Below are 22,068 nucleotides of genomic sequence, written 5' to 3' on the forward strand. Positions count from 1 at the left end.
GGATCTTTCATCTCTGACACTATATTCTAAATCACCTGTCCTAGTGCCCACAGGCAGCCCTAGTACATCACGCTTTCTGCCTCACATCTTTGCCAGCAGCCTGGGCAAATCCCTATCCGAAAGATCTGACATCTCCTCTCATGGGGATATTTCTTGTCACTGACCGCCTTGGGGCATTGCAGGTGTTATTTTCAGTTCCACCATCTGAGTATTAATCTAGTGAAAACAGCCCGTCATCCCTCTGTGGTAAAATCCGTGTGATTTTGTCCCATTGAAATCAGGTGATGAAGTTCAAACTCAAAGCCATCCCTCACGACTTGACAAGAGTAGTGACTGTTGATTTGAGGCAATTTTTAATTTGCTATTTTACCCCAAGTGTAATTGCACATGGGAGTGAAGACCGGGTGTAGCCTTCAAGTAGTGTGAGGTTTAAAGTGCAGGGGATGATTGTGCTGTTAATGAACAGCTTAAGGAAGCACTGGGACAGTTAGGTAAAACAAGGGGTGAAATTCACTTTGGGTGGTGACGCAAAGTGGCCAGGAGGAAATCAACTGCTTACTTTTATACTAAAGTTCAAGACAAACTTCACCCCCAAATTGTACACAGGGTGGTTTGTCCATCACCCAGTTCTCTAACCAAATTTCAGAAACAACTTGAATTTCTATGGCTTCTTCAATGGAAGTGCTTCAGAGAGGCATAAGGATAAAATAGTCAGCAAACTAGCAAGGAAGGATTACGGAAGGGTATGGAAAAGTTTAGTCAGAGTATCCTTAGTAGAATAGATCCTTAAGGGATTTGGACAGTTCATGATTGGGAAAAGAAGTCATTGCTGGAGACACTGTGACCGTGATTGAATATGTTAGAGTGAAAGCATGGGTGGTCCCACCAAAATGGAGAACGGAGGAGAGGTGTTGGAGGAGGACAGAATGGATGGCACATTGAAGGGGCAAAGAGATGGAGGATGACAAGGAGTGACAATGGACCACAGTCACATTGAATGTGAATTTGATTAGGGCCATTTCAGTGTTGGGGGAGGACAGAAAGCTGAGTGGAGGGAGTCAACTGAAGGAGTTGTGGGAGAGATTGACATAGGGAAAAATTTTCCCCTCGTTGGGGGTGGGGGGGGTGGGGGGGCTGTGGGAGCAGGCGTGGGTGGGCACGCCTCCGATCAGTGGCCCCAAATGTGCAGGCTAATTAAGGCCCGCCCAGAGTGAGGTCTGCTCAGAAGCGCTATGCGCTCCCTGTGCAGGAGGGGGAGGGGGGGGTGGGGTGGTGGATTCCCTCATAAAGCCTCACCTCGCCCGTGGATGAGGTTTCATGCTTTTTCCGAAGCCTGCCAGGGCTCCCAGCCTGCCCGCCAACCTTAAGGCTGGATGGGCAGGTCCATTAATGACCTTAATTAGTTTTTCGATGGCCTCAATAGGCCATTGACAGGTCGGCGGGTGCAGAGTTGACTTGGCTGTGCCCCCGCCAACCTGAAAATGGAAATGGCGTGGGGTGACATCGGAAGTTCCACCCGACGTCATTTCGCATCATTTTACACATCGGCGAGCAGGCCCTGCCCCTGCTTACCGACCGGAAGATCCTGCCCATAGATCTGGGAAGGGACAAGAAGATGAAGGAATTTGAGCTTGGTGGTAGGAGATGGGTAATAGTTGGCAAGCATAAGGAAATGAGGGTGGCTTTTCTGTGGGGTCGGAAGTGGGTGATGATGGCATTTTTTTTTAGAGGAGGTGCACAGAAAAGGGTACAGTTTACATTATAAGCATGAAGGCCAAAAGGTGAAATTGGGTGCTCAGGAGGTTAGGGCAAATGGGGTTAAAGGTGGATATCGAGAAGAAGAACTGCCTGTAAAGGGCAGGTTAGGGTGATAGGGAAGAAACTAAAGATTCCGTCTTGGAGTGAGACCAGGACTGAGAGAGTGTTTGGCTTTGAGGTCAAGGGGAAAAAGACAGTAGGAAGAGGAAGAGCCAGCTGAATCAATGGTTTAAATTTTGTTGACAATAAATTTGCTGAGCTCTCTGCACTTGTATCCAAGTTCATCAAATAGAATTCGGAAAAGGGATAAAGAAAACCAGTCAGTTGCTAAACAAACTTCTCCAACAACAAAAATTACCCACTGAGACAGGAGTAAGAATATCTATTGCCACTAACTCACCACAGCAATCACATTTGAAAGAGGAACACAGCAGGATGTCTCAAATTGGGTTCTGGGCTGAAGTCTGAATTTTACAAGAAATTTCCAAGCCACAACTTCTCTCACCAAAGAGCATTTCTATGCTGACTTATGGCTTCTCTCTGTCTTTATTTAACAGCAATTGAACTAGGTGACTTGGCGGAGGGTTTCTAGCCCCCGATGGGGGCGAACTCTGATGCAGGCAGGTGCAAGAGTTTACACTGTCGGTCAGCTTGTCAGTTTCCCAGCACCATCCCACCCCTGACCATTTTCCCTCCATCTTGGGGTGCCCTCTCTCTCACTTCCCTGACAAGGCATCTTGCTGCTTCTTCTGATCTGGAGGACCTTCTATTGGCCATCCAGCTTCAAAAGCCTACCCATCACCCTTAAGTGGATAATGAGGCCACCGTCTGCCCACTAATTGGCCAGTTCAGGGAAAATTACAACCGGGTGACTGTTCCCCAATTTGACCTGAACACCAGGGCCCTGAAGCCCCCGAGGAAAATCATACCTCTAAATGATACATTTGTGCATTGCATTGAATAATCTACCTATCTTTGTATTTTAAAAAAATCACAATTTCATTTAGGTTGATTTAAGACATAGGAAATCCATGAGTTTTAGGATCACCTTCACCCATGTGATCTTTTGGATAAGTTTTGGTCACCTGAGGGGTTTGAAGAGGAATTTTCCAGCACATTTTTTTTTTTCAGTTATTGGTCTGGGTCTTTTTCCTCTGATTTCTTTTTAATCCCCAAAATTAAATATCTACGGGGATTGGGTGTGGGGGCAGGGTGTTGATGGGAGGAACAGGTGATGATAGCGTCTAGTCATGATGCGCCAGTCAATATGAGTGTGGGTGATGGACCATTTGGTCTTTTTCTACCCATCATCTTTAAGTGTTAGATATTTTCAGTTTGACCATAAAACTTACCTTACCTAATACAAGCAGGGAAACACTGAATATACTCAGCAGGTCAGGCGACATTTGTAGGGAGGGAAACAGAGCTAATATTTTAGGTTGATGACCTTTCATCAGAATTCAAAAAAGCTAAAGATGTAATGGTTTTAAGCAAGTTAGGAGGCAGGGGAAGGAGGGGTTGGGGGAGTGGAGAACAGAAAAGAAGGTATGGTGGAAGGCAGGCGAGAATAAATGACATAAGGGATGATGGTGCAACGTATAAAGAGATCACAATAGGACAAGTAAAGAAACAAAGGTGAGTCTAGATGAGGTGTAAATGGTAATATCCAAATCATTACCAACAGCTGCTGTCCAAAACAATAGGAGCAGGGGTTATCATCTGAAATTTGTGAAAAAATGTTGAGTCTGGAAGGTTGTAAAGTGCCTCATCAAAACATGAGAGATGCTGTTCCTCAATTCCTCAATCTTCCAGTAATCTTCATTAGAACACTGTAACAGACCAAGGACAGAGTGGTTGAGGGAATAAAGTGACAAACAACTGGAAACTCAGAGTCATGCTGGTGGACTGAACGGAGGTGTTCACAAAGTGGTCACCCAATCTGTATTTGGTCACCCTAATGTAAAGGGGTCACATTGCGAGCAGCGAATACGGTATACTAAATTCAAAGACGCACAATAAGTCATTGTTTCAACTGAAAGGAGAGCTGGGGGCCTTGGAGGGTGGGAAAAGAGAAGGTAAAAGGGCGCGAGCTGCATTTCCTGCGCTTGCATGGGATGGTGTTGTGGCAATTAAGTTTTTCCAGGATCAACTGCCTTCCCTATTGCCCTGCCCAAAATCAAACATAACGAGAAAGAAGCAAGATTAAGCAATAAAGCCTACCACCACCTCAATGCACTGACCTAAATTTCCCACCTTCCCCCTCCCTTGGTAGGACAGCTATTAGCCGTTCCTGGCCCACCTGCTACACGTAAGTGCTTGGTGAGTTGGAAGGCCCGAGCTCCTGACCCATTTCTCATCAGTGAAATAATGACCTGGTGGTCCATTTTAGGGTTTTTCAAGTGATAAATATTGTCCGGGACCCCAGGTGGAACTCTCCTCTTCTTCTTTGAAAAGTGGCATGGAGTCTTTCACATCCACCTGAGGAGGAAGGTCTCATTCAAGAAACCACACTGTACAGTGTAGTAGTCCCTCAGGTGGGGAGTCAGCCTGGATTAAGTGCTTTAGGGGAGATTGCAGTATAGTGATAATGTCACTAGGCTAGTAATCCAGAGAGCCAGGTTAATGTTCTGGGGACACAGGTACAAATCCCACCACAGGAGCTGGTAGAATTTAAATTCAATTAATAAATCTGGAATATAAAGCTAGTCTCAGTAATGGTGACTGTGCCAACAATTGTTGTAAAAACCCATCTGGTTCACTGATGCCCTTTGGGAAAGGAACTCTGCCATCCTTGCCTGGACTGGCCTAAATGTGACTCCAGACCCACAGCAATGTAGTTGACTCTTGACTGCCCTCTGAAATGGTCTAGCAAGCCACTAGTTCAAGGGCAATGAGGGATGGACAACAAATGCTGGTCTTGCCAGCCATCTCATTAAAGAATTTTTAAAAAATCTTTGCATTTTGACTTGAACTCGTGGGGTAGACTCTTACCTATGTTGGACAGGCTGGGCAGGAGCAGGTGGGGGCGGTAGGGGAGCCAATCGCCACCCGTGATCGGCTGCGTACAGCCGTTTTACGCAGGCAGGCCAATTAAGGCCCGCCCAGCATAACGCATGGTGAGTAGCGCTCAGCGTTACCTGTGCGGGCGGGGGGAGGAGGGAGAGCCGGGGCCTGCGCTCTTTCACGCATGCGCGCGGAAGGGTGCAGCAATCTCCCTGAGGCACAGAGCTGCCTCAGGGAAATTAAGTGGATAGTAAAAGTTTTTTTTTAAATAAGTAAAAAATTATTTAAACATGTCCCCTCATGTGACAGTGTCACAGGAGCTGGGACATGTATGTGAAATTGACAACATTTATTTATTAATTTCATAATTTTATAAAACCTTCAGGAAAGCTCATCCCGTCCATGGATGAAATTTCCTGGAAAACGCGAAGGCCGCTTGGGCTCTTCGCCTGCCCGCCAACCTTAAGGTCGGACGGGCAGCGTTGTTAATAGGGTAAATTGCTTTCTTAATGGCCTTAATAGGCCGTTGACACTTTGGCAGGCGCGCAGCTGCCTCCGACGCACGCCCGACATCAACTTGCATCATTTTACGCGTCGGCACGTCGGGCACGCCCCTGCATGCCAACGGCAATATCCTGTCCATGGCATCCTGTCTCAGAGGTGAGAGTGCTACCATTGAGCTTCAATTTCCTTGTTGTAAGTCTCCTATTTAAATGTAGCATGAAATTGTTGGAAAAATGATTGAATGATGCATGACTAGAAATTGCCCTTCTAGATTACAGGAGTAACAGTAGATTTGGGATCGGTGTATCACAGTGTTTTCTGCTCTTTCTCCTCTCCAGGTTCTACGGCGACTAATGGTTGGAGTGTTACAGTTCCGGATTCTCTTTCTGCCTTGCAGGGGTCCTCTGTGATCTTTAGTTGTTCTTTTCAATACCCTCACCATCGAAACATGCATGCAGTTGATATAACTGCTAGGTGGTTAAAAGACCCGTGTGAGCCAGCATCTACAGATCTATACAATAATATAGCAGAAAACTGGGAACATGGAATTAAATTGATAGGAGACCTGAATGAGAAAAACTGCTCTCTTCAGATAAGTGACGTTCAGAAAACCCACAATGGTCAATATTGCTTCAGATTTGAAATAAAAAATGGAGACAAGTGGACAGGAACACCTGGCTTGGTTCTCACTGTTTACGGTAAGTATTTCTTCCCAATAATTATCCTGTCTTGTACAACTCTTAGCTGAATTTATTTACAATTTATTTCATAAACTGAATGCATGAACTGACTTCACAATCCGTACCTTCCCTTTCCTTTCTCCTACAGCTCATCCAGAAAGACCCAATATCTCACTTTCCACAGTATTGGTTGAAGGGGTTAACACCAGTTTGATTTGTTCCTCCTCCAACGTTGACAAAAAGGCCCAGCCCAGTCTCAATTGGTATGGCATTGCTGACTTTGCAGTGACACAATGCAATGTTAACAACTCAACATTCAGCAGCTGCCTCAGTTTCATCCCATCGTACCAGGATCACAATAAGGTCATCAGTTGTTCAGTCAATTATAGTAAACTCCCGTATTCCGATGAAGGCAACATAACTCTGGATGTAAAATGTAAGCTTTTTTTTTTAACCAGATCTGCTTTCAACTGCAAAAGAAAAACCACATCTGATATTTCTCCAGTGAAAGATTTCCTATTGTATTTCACAGAGAAAAACTGATTGTTCAGCCAAAGAAGGAAACACTCGGAGAGAGTGTAGCCAAACATTAGATCAGGAGTTTGGTTTTCAGGAGGGTTGTGGTGCAAGAAAACTTGACTTTTTATATAATGCTTCTCACAACTCCAAGAGCTCACAAAGCATTTTGCAGCCATTTAATTATTTTGGAAGTGTATACGCTGTTGCAATGCAGGAAAAATGGCAGCCAATTTACTCACGGCAAGATAACTGACCAGGTTAGGCTTTTCGTGTGAGGGGCCACATATCAAATTGTTTCTAACTCCAGGGGCCGATGTGCAAATTTCAGAGAGATAATGTTTAGCACAACATTAAACATGAATTTCAAAATAAGTTAAGGTATGAAGGAAAGAAGCAATGTCAAAGAAATAAATTAATTATTTTTTTTACAAGTAATTGAGAAAAACGACCATTAGAGTGTGAGAGGGTAAAAGTGTGTGTGCCCTTCTAGATTACAGGAGTAACAGTGGATTTGGGATCGGCACATGCCCAGTCACAGGGTGCACCCGCCCTCACCCCCTCACCCTCGACTACTGCGTCAGTGCGTGTGTTGGTGAGTGGGGGCAAGGGTAAGTGAGAAACCCAAGACTGGGAGTAGGGCAGACACACATTCATTCTCTCTCTCACACAAACACACACACTCTCCCTCTCTCACAGTCTCTCTCTCTCTCACACAAACACACACACTCTCTCACTCTCTCTCTCACAGTCTCTCTCACAAACACAAACACACTCTCTCTTTCACAGTCTCTCTCTCTCACGCAAACACACACTCTCTCTCCCACACTCTCTCTCTCACACAAACGCACACTCTCTCTCTCTCAGTCTCTCTCTCACATAAACACACACTCTCTGCCTCACACAAACGCACACATTCTCTCTCTGTCTCTCTCTCACACACAAACACACATCCTCTCTCAGTCTCTCTCTCACAAACACAATCTCTCTCCAACAAAAACACTCTCTCTCACACAAACTCTCTCTCTCACACAGTCTCTCTCTCTCTCTCTCACACAGACTCCCTCTCTCACACAAACACACACTCTCTCACACACAAAAACACACTCTCACAAACACACGCACTCTCTCTCTCTCTAACCCACAAACAAGCACTTTCTCTCTCTCACAGTCTCTCTCTCTCACACAATCACACACTCTCTCTCTCACAGTCTCTCTCTCTCACACAAACACACACCCTCTCTCAGTCTCTCTCTCTCACAAACAAACTCTCCCTCCAACAAAAACACTCTCTCTCACACAAACTCTCTCTCACACAAACACACACTCTCTCTCACACAAAAACACTCTCTCACAAACACAGGCACTCTCCCTCTCTCTCTAACAAACAAACACACACTCTCTCTCTCTCACAGTCTCTCTCTCACACAAACACACTCTCTCTCTCACACAGTCTCTCTCTCTCACAAACACACTCTCTCTCACACAAAAACACTCTCTCACAAACACACGCACTCTCTCTCTCTAACACACAAACACACACTCTCTCTCTCCCACAGTCTCTCTCTCTCACAGAAACACACACTCTCTCTCTCACACAGTCTCTCTCACACAAAAGCACTCAATCTCACATTAACACACACACTCTCTCTCTCTCCCACACAGTCTCTCTCTCTCACACACAAGCACACACTCTCTCTCTCTCACAGTCCCTCTCTCTCACACAAACACACAATCTCTCCCACACTCTCTCTCTCACACAAACGCACACACTCTCTCTTTCTCACAGTCTCTCTCTCACACAAACACACACTCTCTCTCACACACAGTCGCTCTCTCACACAAACACACACACACTCTCTCTCACACAAAAACACTCTCTCACAAACACACGCACTCTCTCTCTCTAACACACAAACACACACTCTCTCTCTCCCACAGTCTCTCACTCTCACAGAAACACACACTCTCTCTCTCACACAGTCTCTCTCACACAAAGCACTCAATCTCACACAAACACACACACTCGCTCTCTCTCCCGCACAGTCTCTCTCTCTCTCACACACAAACACACTCTCTCACAGTCCATCTCTCTCACACAAACACACAATCTCTCCCACACTCTCTCTCTCTCACAGAAACGCACACACTCTCTCTTTCTCACAGTCTCTCCCTCTCACACAAACACACTCTTTCACAGTCTCTCTCACACAAACACACACACTCTCTCACACACTCTCTCACACACACAAACACACACTCTCTCTCACAGTCTCTCCCTCTCACACAAATGCACACACTCTCAGTCTCACTCTCTCACACAAACACACATTCTCTCTCACACTCTCTCTCACACAAAAGCACTCTCTCTCACACAAACACACACACTCTCTCTCACCCTCACAGTCTCTCTCTCTCTCTCACACAAACGCACACTCTCTCTCAGTCTCTCTCTCACATAAACACACGCTCTCTCCCTCACACAAATGCACACACTCTCTCTGTCTCTCTCTCACACACAAACACACATCCTCTCTCAGTCTCTCTCTCTCACAAACACACATAATCTCTCTCACACACACACACTCTCTCTCACGCACAGTCTCTCTCTCACACACAAACACACAATCTCTCTCAGTCTCTCTCGCTCACACAAACACACACAATCTCTCTCACCCTCACACTCTCTCTCTAACACACAAACACACACTCTCTCTCTCTCACACTCTCTCTCTCTCACACAAACGCACTCTCTCTCACACAAACACACTCTGTCTCTCACAGTCTCTCTCTCACAAACACACACACCATCTCTCTCTCAACCAAACACACTCTCTCTGTCACAAACACACACATTCTCTCTCTCACACAGTCTCTCTCTCTCTCACACACACAAACACACACACTCCCTCTCACACAAACACACACACTCTCTCACACAGACACAGACTCTCACACAGACACACACACTCTCTCTCACACACAAACACACACTCTCTCATAAACACACACTCTCTCTCTCTCACACAAATACACACTCTCTCTCCCACACTCTCTCTCTCACACAAACGCACACTCTCTAGCTCTCACGTATACACACACACTCTCTCTCACACACACAAACACACACTTTCTCTCACGCACTGTCTCTCTCCAACAAAAACACTCTCTCACAAACACATACTCTCTCTCACACAAAAACACTCTCCCTCTCACACAAACGCACACACTCTCTCTCCCACACTCTCTCTCTCACACAAACGCACACACTCTCTCTCCCACACTCTCTCTCTCACACAAACACTAACTCTCTCACAGTCTCTTTCTCACACACACAAACACACACTCTCTCCCTCACACACTCACTCTCTCTCACACAAGCACACTCTCTCTCTCACACACTGTCTCTCTCTCCAACAAAAACACTCTCTCTCACACAAAAACACTCTTTCTCACACACATACACCCACTCTCTCTCACACTCTCTCTCTCTCTCACACAAACACACACTCTCTCTCCCACACTCTCTCTCCCACGCAAACGTACACATTCTCTCTCACACACTCACTCACACAAACACACTCTCTCTCCCTCACACAAACACACACACTCTGTATCTCACACAAACACACTCTCTCTCACACAAACACACACACTCTGTCTCTCACACAAATAAACTCTCTCTCAGACAATACACACTCTCACACAACAATACACACTCCCTCTCTTTCACTCACACTCTCTCTCTCGCTCACACTCTCTCTCACACAAACACACACTCTTTCTCTCACATTCTCTCTCACTCAAACACACTCTCACACAAACACACACTATCTCTGTCTCACGCAAACACACTCTCTCTCACACACAAACACACACACTCTCTCTCCCACACTCTCTCTCTCACATAAACGCACACTCTCTAGCTCTCACGTATACACACACACTCTCTCTCTCACACAAAATCACACACTCTCTCTCTCAGTCCCTCTCTCACACACAAACACACACTCTCTCTCTCACACACTCACTCTCTCACAAACACACTCTCTCTCTCACACACTGTCTCTCCCTCCAACAAAAACACTCTCTCTCACAAACACACACTCTCTCTCACATAAAAACACACTCTCTCTCACACAAACACACACCCTCTCTCGCACAAACACACTCTCTCACACAAACACACACTCTCTCTCACACAAACACACACTCTCTCGCACAAACACACACTCTCTCTCACACAAACACACACTCTCTCTCACACAAACACACACACTCTCTCACACAAACACACACTCTCTCTCACATAAAAACACACTCTCTCTCACACAAACACACACTCTCTCTCACACAAACACACACTCTCTCTCACATAAAAACACACTCTCTCTCACACAAACACACACTCTCTCTCACACAAACACACACTCTCTCTCACACAAACACACACTCTCTCTCTCTCTCAGTCTCTCTCGCACACACACAAACACACACACTCACTCTCTCTCTCACACAAATACACACTCTCCCACACTCTCACACAAAAGCACTGAATCTCACACAAACGCACACAATCTCTCTTTCTCACAGTCTCTCCCACTCACACAAACTCACTCTCTCTCTCACAGTCTCTCTCTCTCACACAAACACACTCTCCCCCTCACACACTCACTCTCTCTCACACAAAAACACTCTCTCTCTCTCACACACAAACACACACTCTCTCTCACAGTCTCTCTCTCTCTCAAACAAACACACCCACTCTCTCTCACACTCTCCATCTCACACAAACACACTCTCCTCTCACAAACACACATAATCTCTCTCACACACACACACTCTCTCACACACACAGTCTCTCTCTCACACCCACAGTCTCTCTCTCACACACCGTCTCTGATTCACACACAAACACACAATCTCTCTCAGTCTCTCTCGCTCAGACAAACGCACACTCTCTCTCACACACAAACACACACACTCTCTCTCTCTCACATTCTCTCTCTCACACACAAACACACACTCTCTCACTCTCACACACACTCTCTCTCACACAAAAGCACTCATTCTCACACAAACACACACACTCCCTGCCTCACAGTCTCTCTCTCTCTCTCACACAAACACCCACTCTCTCTCTCTCACAGTCCCTCTCTCACACAAACACATACTCTCTCCCACACTCTCTCTCTCACACAAACACACATACATTCTCTTTCTCAGACTCTCCCTCTCACACAAACACACACACTCTCTCTCTCACACAAATACACACACTCTCTCTCTCTCAGTCTCTCTCTCTCTTACACGAACACACACACCATCTCTCTTGCCCAAACACACTCTCTCACACAAACACACACATTCTCTTTCTCTCACAGTCTCTCTCTCTCTCACACACACACAAATACACTCTCTCTCCGTGTGTCTCTCTCACACACAAACACACACACTCTCTCTCTCAGTCTCTCTCTCTCTCACACAAACACACACTCTCTCACACTCTCTCTCTCACACAAAAACACTCTCTCTCACACTCACTCTCTCTCTCACACAAACACACACCCTCTCTCCCACACTCTCTCTCTCACACAAACACACACACTCTCTCACACAAACACACACTATCTCTCTCTCTCATGCAAACACACTCCCTCTCTCACACAAATACACAAACACTCTCTCTCACACAAACACACACTCTCTCACACAAACACACACTCTCTCACACACAAACACACACTCTCTCCCTCAGTCCCTCTCTCTCACATAAACACTAACTCTCTCACAGTCTCCCTCTCACACACACAAACACACACGCTCTCCCTCACACACTCACTCTCTCTCACACAAGCACACTCTCTCACACACTGTCTCTCTCTCCAACAAAAACACTCTCTCTCACACAAACACCCACTCTCTCTCACACTCTCTCTCTCTCTCACACAAACACACACTCTCTCTCCCACACTCTCTCTCTCACACAAACGTACACACTCTCTCTCACACACTCACTCACACAAACACACTCTCTCTCTCATACAAACACACACACTCTGTCTCTCACACAAACACACTCTCTCTCTCATACAAACACACACACTCTCTCTCACACAATACACACTCTCTCCCACACAACAATACACACACTCTCTCACACAACAATACACACTCCCTCTCTTTCACTCACACTCACCCTCTCTCGCTCACACTCTCTCACACAAACACACACACTCTTTCTCTCACATTCTTTCTCACACAAACACACACTATCTCTCTCTCTCTCACGCAAACACACTCCCTCTCTCACACAAATACACACACTCTCTCTCACACACAAACACACACACTCTCTCTCACATTCTCTCTCTCTCACACAAATACACACTCTCTCTCCCACACTCTCTCTCTCACACAAACGCACACTCTCTAGCTCTCACGTATACACACACACTCTCTCACACAAAAGCACACACTCACTCTCTCAGACCCTCTCACACAAACACTCACTCTCTCACAGTCTCTCTCTCACACACACAAACACACACTCTCTCCCTCACACACTCACTCTATCTCTCTCACACACTGTCTCTCTCTCCAACAAAAACACTGTCTCTCACACAAAAACACTCTTTCTCACACACATACACCCACTCTCTCTCACACTCTCTCTCTCTCTCTCACACAAACACACACTCTCTCTCCCACACTCTCCCACACAAATGTACACACTCTCTCTCACACACTCACTCACACAAACACACTCTCTCTCCCTCACACAAACACACACACTCTGTCTCTCACACAAACACACTCTCTCTCACACAAACTCATACACTCTCTCTCACACAACAATACACACTCTCTCCCACACAACAATACACACTCCCTCTCTTTCACTCACACTCTCTCTCTCACACACTGTCTCTCTCTCCAACAAAAACACTCTCTCTCACAAACACACACTCTCTCTCACACAAAATCACACTCTCTCTCACACAAACACACTCTCTCTCACACAAACACACACTCTCTCACACAAACACACACTCTCTATCTCTCTCTCAGTCTCTCTCGCACACACACAAACACACACACTCACTCTCTCTCTCACACAAATACACACTCTCTCTCCCACACTCTCACTCTCACACAAAAGCACTGAATCCCACACAAACGCACACAATCTCTCTTTCTCACAGTCTCTCCCACTCATACAAACTCACTCTCTCTCTCACAGTCTCTCTCTCTCACACAAACACACACTCTCTCCCTCACACATTCACTCTCTCTCATGCAAAAACACTCTCTCTCTCTCACACACAACACACACTCTCTCTCACAGTCTCTCTCTCTCTCACACACAAACACACACTCTCTCTCTCACACTCTCCATCTCACACAAACACACACTCTCTCTCCCACACTCTCTCTCTCACACAAACGTACACACTCTCTCTCACACACTCACTCACACAAACACACTCTCCCTCTCATACAAACACAAACACTCTGTCTCTCACACAAACACACTCTCTCTCTCATACAAACACACACACTCTCTCTCACACAACAATACACACTCTCTCCCACACAACAATACACACACTCTCTCACACAACAATACACACTCCCTCTCTTTCACTCACACTCACCCTCTCTCGCTCACACTCTCTCACACAAACACACACACTCTTTCTCTCACATTCTTTCTCACACAAACACACACTATCTCTCTCTCTCTCACGCAAACACACTCCCTCTCTCACACAAATACACACACTCTCTCTCACACACAAACACACACACTCTCTCTCACATTCTCTCTCTCTCACACAAATACACACTCTCTCTCCCACACTCTCTCTCTCACACAAACGCACTGAATCCCACACAAACGCACACAATCTCTCTTTCTCACAGTCTCTCCCACTCATACAAACTCACTCTCTCTCTCACAGTCTCTCTCTCTCACACAAACACACACTCTCTCCCTCACACATTCACTCTCTCTCATGCAAAAACACTCTCTCTCTCTCACACACAACACACACTCTCTCTCACAGTCTCTCTCTCTCTCTCACACAAACACACACTCTCTCTCTCACACTCTCCATCTCACACAAACACACTCTCTCTCTCTCACAAACACACATAATCTCTCACACCCACAATCTCTCTCTCACACACCGTCTCTCTCTCACACACAAACACACTCTCTCTCTCAGTCTCTCTCCCTCCGACAAACGCACACTCTCTCTCACACACAAACACACACACTCCCTGCCTCACAGTCTCTCTCTCTCTCTCACACAAACACACACTCTCTCTCTCTCACAGTCCCTCTCTCACACAAACACATACTCTCTCCCACACGCTCTCTCTCACACAAACACACATACATTCTCTTTCTCAGACTCTCCCTCTCACACAAACACACACACTCTCTCTCTCACACACAAACACACACTCTCTCTCTCTCTCTCAGTCTCTCTCTCTCTTACAAGAACACACACACCATCTCTCTCGCCCAAACACACTCTCTCTCACAAACACACACATTCTCTCTCTCTCACAGTCTCTCTCTCTCACACACACACAAATACACTCTCTCTCCGTGTGTCTCTCTCACACACAAACACACTCACTCTCTCTCTCAGTCTCTCTCTCTCACACAAACACACACTCTCTCACACTCTCTCTCTCACACAAAAACACTCTCTCTCACACTCACTCTCTCTCTCGCACAAACACACACCCTCTCTCCCACACTCTCTCTCTCACACAAACACACACACTCTCTCACATAAATACACATACTCTTTCTCTAACATTCTCCCTCACTCAAACACACTCTCTCTCACACAAACACACACTATCTCTCTCTCTCACGCAAAAACACTCCCTCTCTCACACAAATACACATACATTCTCTTTCTCAGTCTCTCCCTCTCACACAAACACACACACTCTCTCTCTCTCTCTCTCTCTCAGTCTCTCTCTCTCTTACAAGAACACACACACCATCTCTCTCGCCCAAACACACTCTCTCTCACAAACACACACATTCTCTCTCTCTCACAGTCTCTCTCTCTCTCACACACACACCCAAATACACTCTCTCTCCGTGTGTCTCTCTCACACACAAACACACACACTCTCTCTCTCAGTCTCTCTCTCTCACACAAACACACACTCTCTCACACTCTCTCACACAAAAACACTCTCTCACACTCACTCTCTCTCACACAAACACACACCCTCTCTCCCACACTCTCTCTCTCACACAAACACACACACTCTCTCACACAAATACACACATTCTTTCTCTCACATTCTCTCTCACTCAAACACACTCTCTCTCACACAAACACACACTATCTCTCTCTCTCACGCAAAAACACTCCCTCTCTCACACAAATACACAAACTCTCTCTCACACAAACACACACTCTCTCTCACACAAACATACACTCTCTCACACACAAACACACACTCTCTCTCACACAAACACACACTCTCTCTCACACAAACACACACTCTCTCTCACACAAACACACACTCTCTCACATAAACACACACTCTCTCTCTCTCTGTCTCTCTCTCTCTCACGCAAACACACACACTCACTCTCTCTCACAGTCTCTCTCTCTCTCTAACACACAAACACACACTCTCTCTTTCACAGTCTCTCTCCCTCACACAAACCTACACTCTCTCTCTCACACTCTCTCTCTCACACGAAAGCACTCACTCGCTCACACAAACACACACACTCTCTCTCACACACTCTCTCTCTCACACACTCTCACACAAAAGCACTTACTCTCTCACACAAACACACACACTCTTTCCCTCACAGTCTTTCTCTCTCTCACACAAACACACACACTCTCTCTCACATACACAAACACACTCTCTCTCACATACACAAACACACTCTCTCTCGCTCACACAAACGCACACTATCTCTCACACACAAACACACACACTCTCTCTCTCTCTCACAATCTCTATCTCTCATACACAAACACACACTCTCTCTCTCAGTCTCACTCTCTCACACAAACACACACTCCCTCACTCTCACACACACACTCTCTCTCACACAAACACACACACTCCCTGCCTCATGGTCTCTCTCTCTCTCTCACACAAACACACACTCTCTCTCTCTCACAGTCCCTCTCTCACACAAACACACACTCTCTCCCACTCTCTCACTCACACAAACGCACACACACTCTCTTTCTCTCAGTCTCTCCCTCTCACACAAACACACACACTCTCTCACAGTCTCTCTCTCTCTCACACAAACACACACACCCTCTCTCTCTCACCCAAACACACTCTCTCTCACACAAACACACACATTCTCTCTCTCTCACAGTCTCTCTCTCTCTCTCACAAACACACACACTCTCTCTCACAGTCTCTCTCTCTCACACACAAACACACACACTCTCTCTCTCTCTCACAGTCTCTCTCTCACAAACACACGCTCTATCTCTCACACAGTCTCACTCTCTCACACACAAACACACACACACACTCTCTCTCTCAGTCTCTCTCCCTCACAGAAACACACACTCTCTCTCCCACACAGTCTCTCTCACACAAATGCACTCAATCTCACACAAACAAACACACTCTCTCTCTCCCACACAGTCTCTCTCTCTCTCTCACACAAACACACACACTCTCTCTCCCACACAGTCTCTCTCTCTCACACAAACACACACTCTCTTTCCCTCACAGTCCCTCTCTCTCACACAAACACACACTCCCTCTCCCACACTCTCTCTCACACGAAAGCACTCAATCTCACACAAACACACACACTCTCTCTCTCCCACACAGTCTCTCTTTCTCTCTCACACAAACACACACTCTCTCTCTCACACTCTCTCTCACATGAAAGCACTTACTCGCTCACACAAACACACACACTCTCTCACATACACAAACACAGTCTCTCTCTCATTCTCTCTCTCACACACAAACACACATACTCTCTCTCTCTCTCACAATCTCTCTCTCTCATACGCAAACCCACACTCTCTCTCTCAGTCTCACTCTCTCACACAAACACACACACTCCCTGCCTGATGGTCTCTCTCTCTCTCACACACAAAAACGCACTCTCTCTCTCTCTCTCACAGTCCCTTTCTCACACAAACACACACTCTCTCACTCTCACACACTCTCTCTCACACAAACACACACTCTCTCACTCTCACACACTCTCTCTCACACAAACACACACTCTCTCACTCTCACACACTCTCTCTCACACAAACACACACACTCCCTGCCTGATGGTCTCTCTCTCTCTCTCACACAAAAACGCACTCTCTCTCTCTCTCTCACAGTCCCTCTCTCACACAAACACACACTCTCTCCCACACTCTCTCTCACACACAAACGCACACACGCTCTCTTTCTCCCAGTCTCTCCCTCTCACACAAGCACACACGCTCGCTTTCTCTCAGTCTCTCCCTCTCACACAAACACACACACTCTCTCACAGTCTCTCTCTCTCACACAAACATACACACCCTCTCTCTCTCACCCAAACACACTCTCTCTCACACAAACACACACATTCTCTCTCTCTCACAGTCTCTCTCTCTCTCACACACACAAACACACACACTCCCTCTCAGTCTCTCTCTCACACAAAAACACACACACTCTCCCTCTCACAGTCTCTCTCTCTCACACAAACACACAAACTCTCTCTCTCACACAGTCTTACTCTCTCACACACAAACAGACACTCTCTCTCTCTCTCAGTCTCTCTCTCTCACACAAACATACACTCTCTCTCACACACCCTCTCACACCAAAGCACTCAATCTCACACAAACACACACACTCTCTCACACACACTCTCTCTCTCACAGACCCTCTCTCTCACACAAACACACACTCTCTCTCACACTCTCTCTCTCTCTCACACAAACACACACACTATCTCTTTCTCACAGCCTCTCCCTCTCACACAAACACACTCTCTATCTCACAGTCTCTCTCTCTCACACAAACACACACTCTCTCTCTCGTACAGACTCTCTCTCAAACAAAAGCACTCAATCTCACACAAACAAACACACTCTCTCTCTCCCACACAGTCTCTCTCTCTCTCTCACAGTCTCTCTCTCTCACACACAAACACACACTCTCTCTCTCACAGTCTCTCTCTCTCTCACAAACACACACTCTATCTCTCACACAGTCTCACTCACACACAAACACACACACACTCTCTCTCTCAGTCTCTCTCTCTCACACAAACACACACTCTCTTTCCCTCACAGTCCCTCTCTCTCACACAAACACACACTCCCTCTCCCACACTCTCTCTCACACAAAAGCACTCAATCTCACACAAACACACACTCTCTCTCTCCCACACAGTCTCTCTCTCTCACACAAACACACACTCTCTCTCTCACACTCTCTCTCACATGAAAGCACTTACTCGCTCACACAAACAAACACACTCTCTCACTCCCACACAGTCTCTCTCTCTCACACAAACACACACTCTCTTTCCCTCACAGTCCCTCCCTCTCACACAAACACACACTCCCTCTCCCACACTCTCTCTCACACAAAAGCACTCAATCTCACACAAACACACACTCTCTCTCTCCCACAGTCTCTCTCTCTCACACAAACACACACTCTCTCTCTCACACTCTCTCTCACATGAAAGCACTTACTCGCTCACACAAACACACACACTCTCTCTCACATACACAAACACAGTCTCTCTCTCATTCTCTCTCTCACACACAAACACACACACTCTCTCTCTCTCTCACAATCTCTCTCATACGCAAACCCACACTCTCTCAGTCTCACTCTCTCACACTAACACACACACTCCCTGCCTGATGGTCTCTCTCTCTCTCACACACAAAAACGCACTCTCTCTCTCTCTCTCACAGTCCCTCTCTCACACAAACACACACTCTCTCACTCTCACACACTCTCTCTCACACAAACACACATACTCCCTGCCTGATGGTCTCTCTCTCTCTCTCACACAAAAACACACTCTCTCTCTCTCTCACAGTCCCTCTCTCACACAAACACACACTCTCTCCCACACTCTCTCTCACACACAAACGCACACACGCTCTCTTTCTCCCAGTCTCTCCCTCTCACACAAGCACACACACTCGCTTTCTCTCAGTCTCTCCCTCTCACACAAACACACACACTCTCTCACAGTCTCTCTCTCTCACACAAACATACACACCCTCTCTCTCTCACCCAAACACACTCTCTCTCATACAAACACACACATTCTCTCTCTCTCACAGTCTCTCTCTCTCTCACACACACAAACACACACACTCCCTCTCAGTCTCTCTCTCACACAAAAACACACACACTCTCCCTTCACAGTATCTCTCTCTCACACAAACACACAAACTCTCTCTCTCACACAGTCTTACTCTCTCACACACAAACAGACACTCTCTCTCTCTCTCAGTCTCTCTCTCTCACACAAACACACACTCTCTCTCACACTCTCTCTCTCACACAAACACACACACTATCTCTTTCTCACAGTCTCTCCCTCTCACACAAACACACTCACTATCTCACAGTCTCTCTCTCTCACACAAACACACACTCTCTCTCCCACACAGTCTCTCTCTCTCACACAAACACACACTCTCTCTCTCACACTCTCTCTCACATGAAAGCACTTACTCGCTCACACAAACAAACACACTCTCTCACTCCCACACAGTCTCTCTCTCTCACACAAACACACACTCTCTTTCCCTCACAGTCCCTCCCTCTCACACAAACACACACTCCCTCTCCCACACTCTCTCTCACACAAAAGCACTCAATCCCACACAAACACACACTCTCTCTCTCCCACACAGTCTCTCTCTCTCTCTCACACAAACACACACTCTCTCTCTCACACTCTCTCTCACATGAAAGCACTTACTCGCTCACACAAACACACACACTCTCTCTCACATACACAAACACAGTCTCTCTCTCATTCTCTCTCTCACACACAAACGCACACACTCTCTCTCTCTCTCACAATCTCTCTCATACGCAAACCCACACTCTCTCTCTCAGTCTCACTCTCTCACACAAACACACACACTCCCTGCCTGATGGTCTCTCTCTCTCTCACACACAAAAACGCACTCTCTCTCTCTCTCTCTCTCACAGTCCCTCTCTCACACAAACACACACTCTCTCCCACACTCTCTCTCACACACAAACGCACACACGCTCTCTTTCTCCCAGTCTCTCCCTCTCACACAAACACACACGCTCGCTTTCTCTCAGTCTCTCCCTCTCACACAAACACACACACTCTCTCACAGTCTCTCTCTCTCACACAAACATACACACCCTCTCTCTCTCACCCAAACACACTCTCTCTCACACAAACACACACATTCTCTCTCTCTCACAGTCTCTCTCTCTCTCACACACACAAACACACACACCCCCTCTCAGTCTCTCTCTCACACAAAAACACACACACTCTCTCTCTCACAGTCTCTCTCTCTCACACAAACACACAATCTCTCTCTCTCACACAGTCTTACTCTCTCACACACAAACACACACTCTCTCTCTCAGTCTCTCTCTCTCACACAAACACACACTCTCTCTCACACACCCTCTCACACAAAAGCACTCAATCTCACACAAACACACACACTCTCTCCCACACAGTCTCTCTCTCACACACAAACACACACTCTCTCTCTCACAGACCCTCTCTCTCACACAAACACACACTCTCTCTCACACTCTCGCTCTCTCTCACACAAACACACACACTATCTCTTTCTCACAGTCTCTCTCTCTCACACAAACACACACTCTCTCCCTCACACAGACTCTCTCTCACACAAAAGCACTCAATCTCACACAAACAAAAACACTCTCTCTGTCCCACACAGTCTCTCTCTCTCTCTCACACAAACACACACTCTCTTTCCCTCACAGTCCCTCTCACACAAACACACACTCCCTCTCCCACACTCTCTCTCACACAAAAGCACTCAATCTCACACAAACACACACTCTCTCTCTCACATACACAAACACAGTCTCTCTCTCATTCTCTCTCTCTCACACAAACGCACACTCTCTCCCACACAGTCTCTCTCTCACACAAACACACACTCTCTCTCTCACAGACCCTTTCTCTCACACAAACACACACTCTCTCTCACACTCTCTCTCTCTCTCACACAAACACACACACTATCTCTTTCTCACAGTCTCTCCCTCTCACACAAACACACTCACTATCTCACAGTCTCTCTCTCTCACACAAACACACACTCTCACTCTCACACAGACTCTCTCTCACACAAAAGCACTCAATCTCACACAAACAAAAACACTCTCTCTCTGCCACACAGTCTCTCTCTCTCTCTCACAGTCTCTCTCTCTCACACACAAACACACACTCTCTCTCAGACACCCTCTCACACAAAAGCACTCAATCTCACACAAACAAACACACTCTCTCTCTCCCACACAGTCTCTCTCTCTCTCTCACACAAACACACACTCTCTTTCCCTCACAGTCCCT

At 46.5% G+C, this 22,068-nt stretch overlaps 1 protein-coding gene across 2 annotated transcripts in view; it reads left to right on the forward strand.

Moving 5' to 3' along the window:
* Nucleotides 1–22,068, forward strand: part of LOC144685726 (sialic acid-binding Ig-like lectin 13) — a 92,332-nt gene that overhangs the window by 16,109 nt on the left and 54,155 nt on the right. For both annotated transcript variants that reach the window (XM_078550551.1, XM_078550552.1), the window contains exons 3-4: nt 5,604–5,963; nt 6,094–6,381. In XM_078550551.1, coding sequence (XP_078406677.1) covers nt 5,604–5,963; nt 6,094–6,381 — 648 coding nt within the window. The remainder of the gene's footprint in view (nt 1–5,603; nt 5,964–6,093; nt 6,382–22,068) is intronic.

The sequence above is a fragment of the Cetorhinus maximus genome, chromosome 10 (genome assembly GCF_964194155.1).
Source record: "Cetorhinus maximus chromosome 10, sCetMax3.hap1.1, whole genome shotgun sequence".
NCBI lineage: Eukaryota > Metazoa > Chordata > Chondrichthyes > Lamniformes > Cetorhinidae > Cetorhinus > Cetorhinus maximus.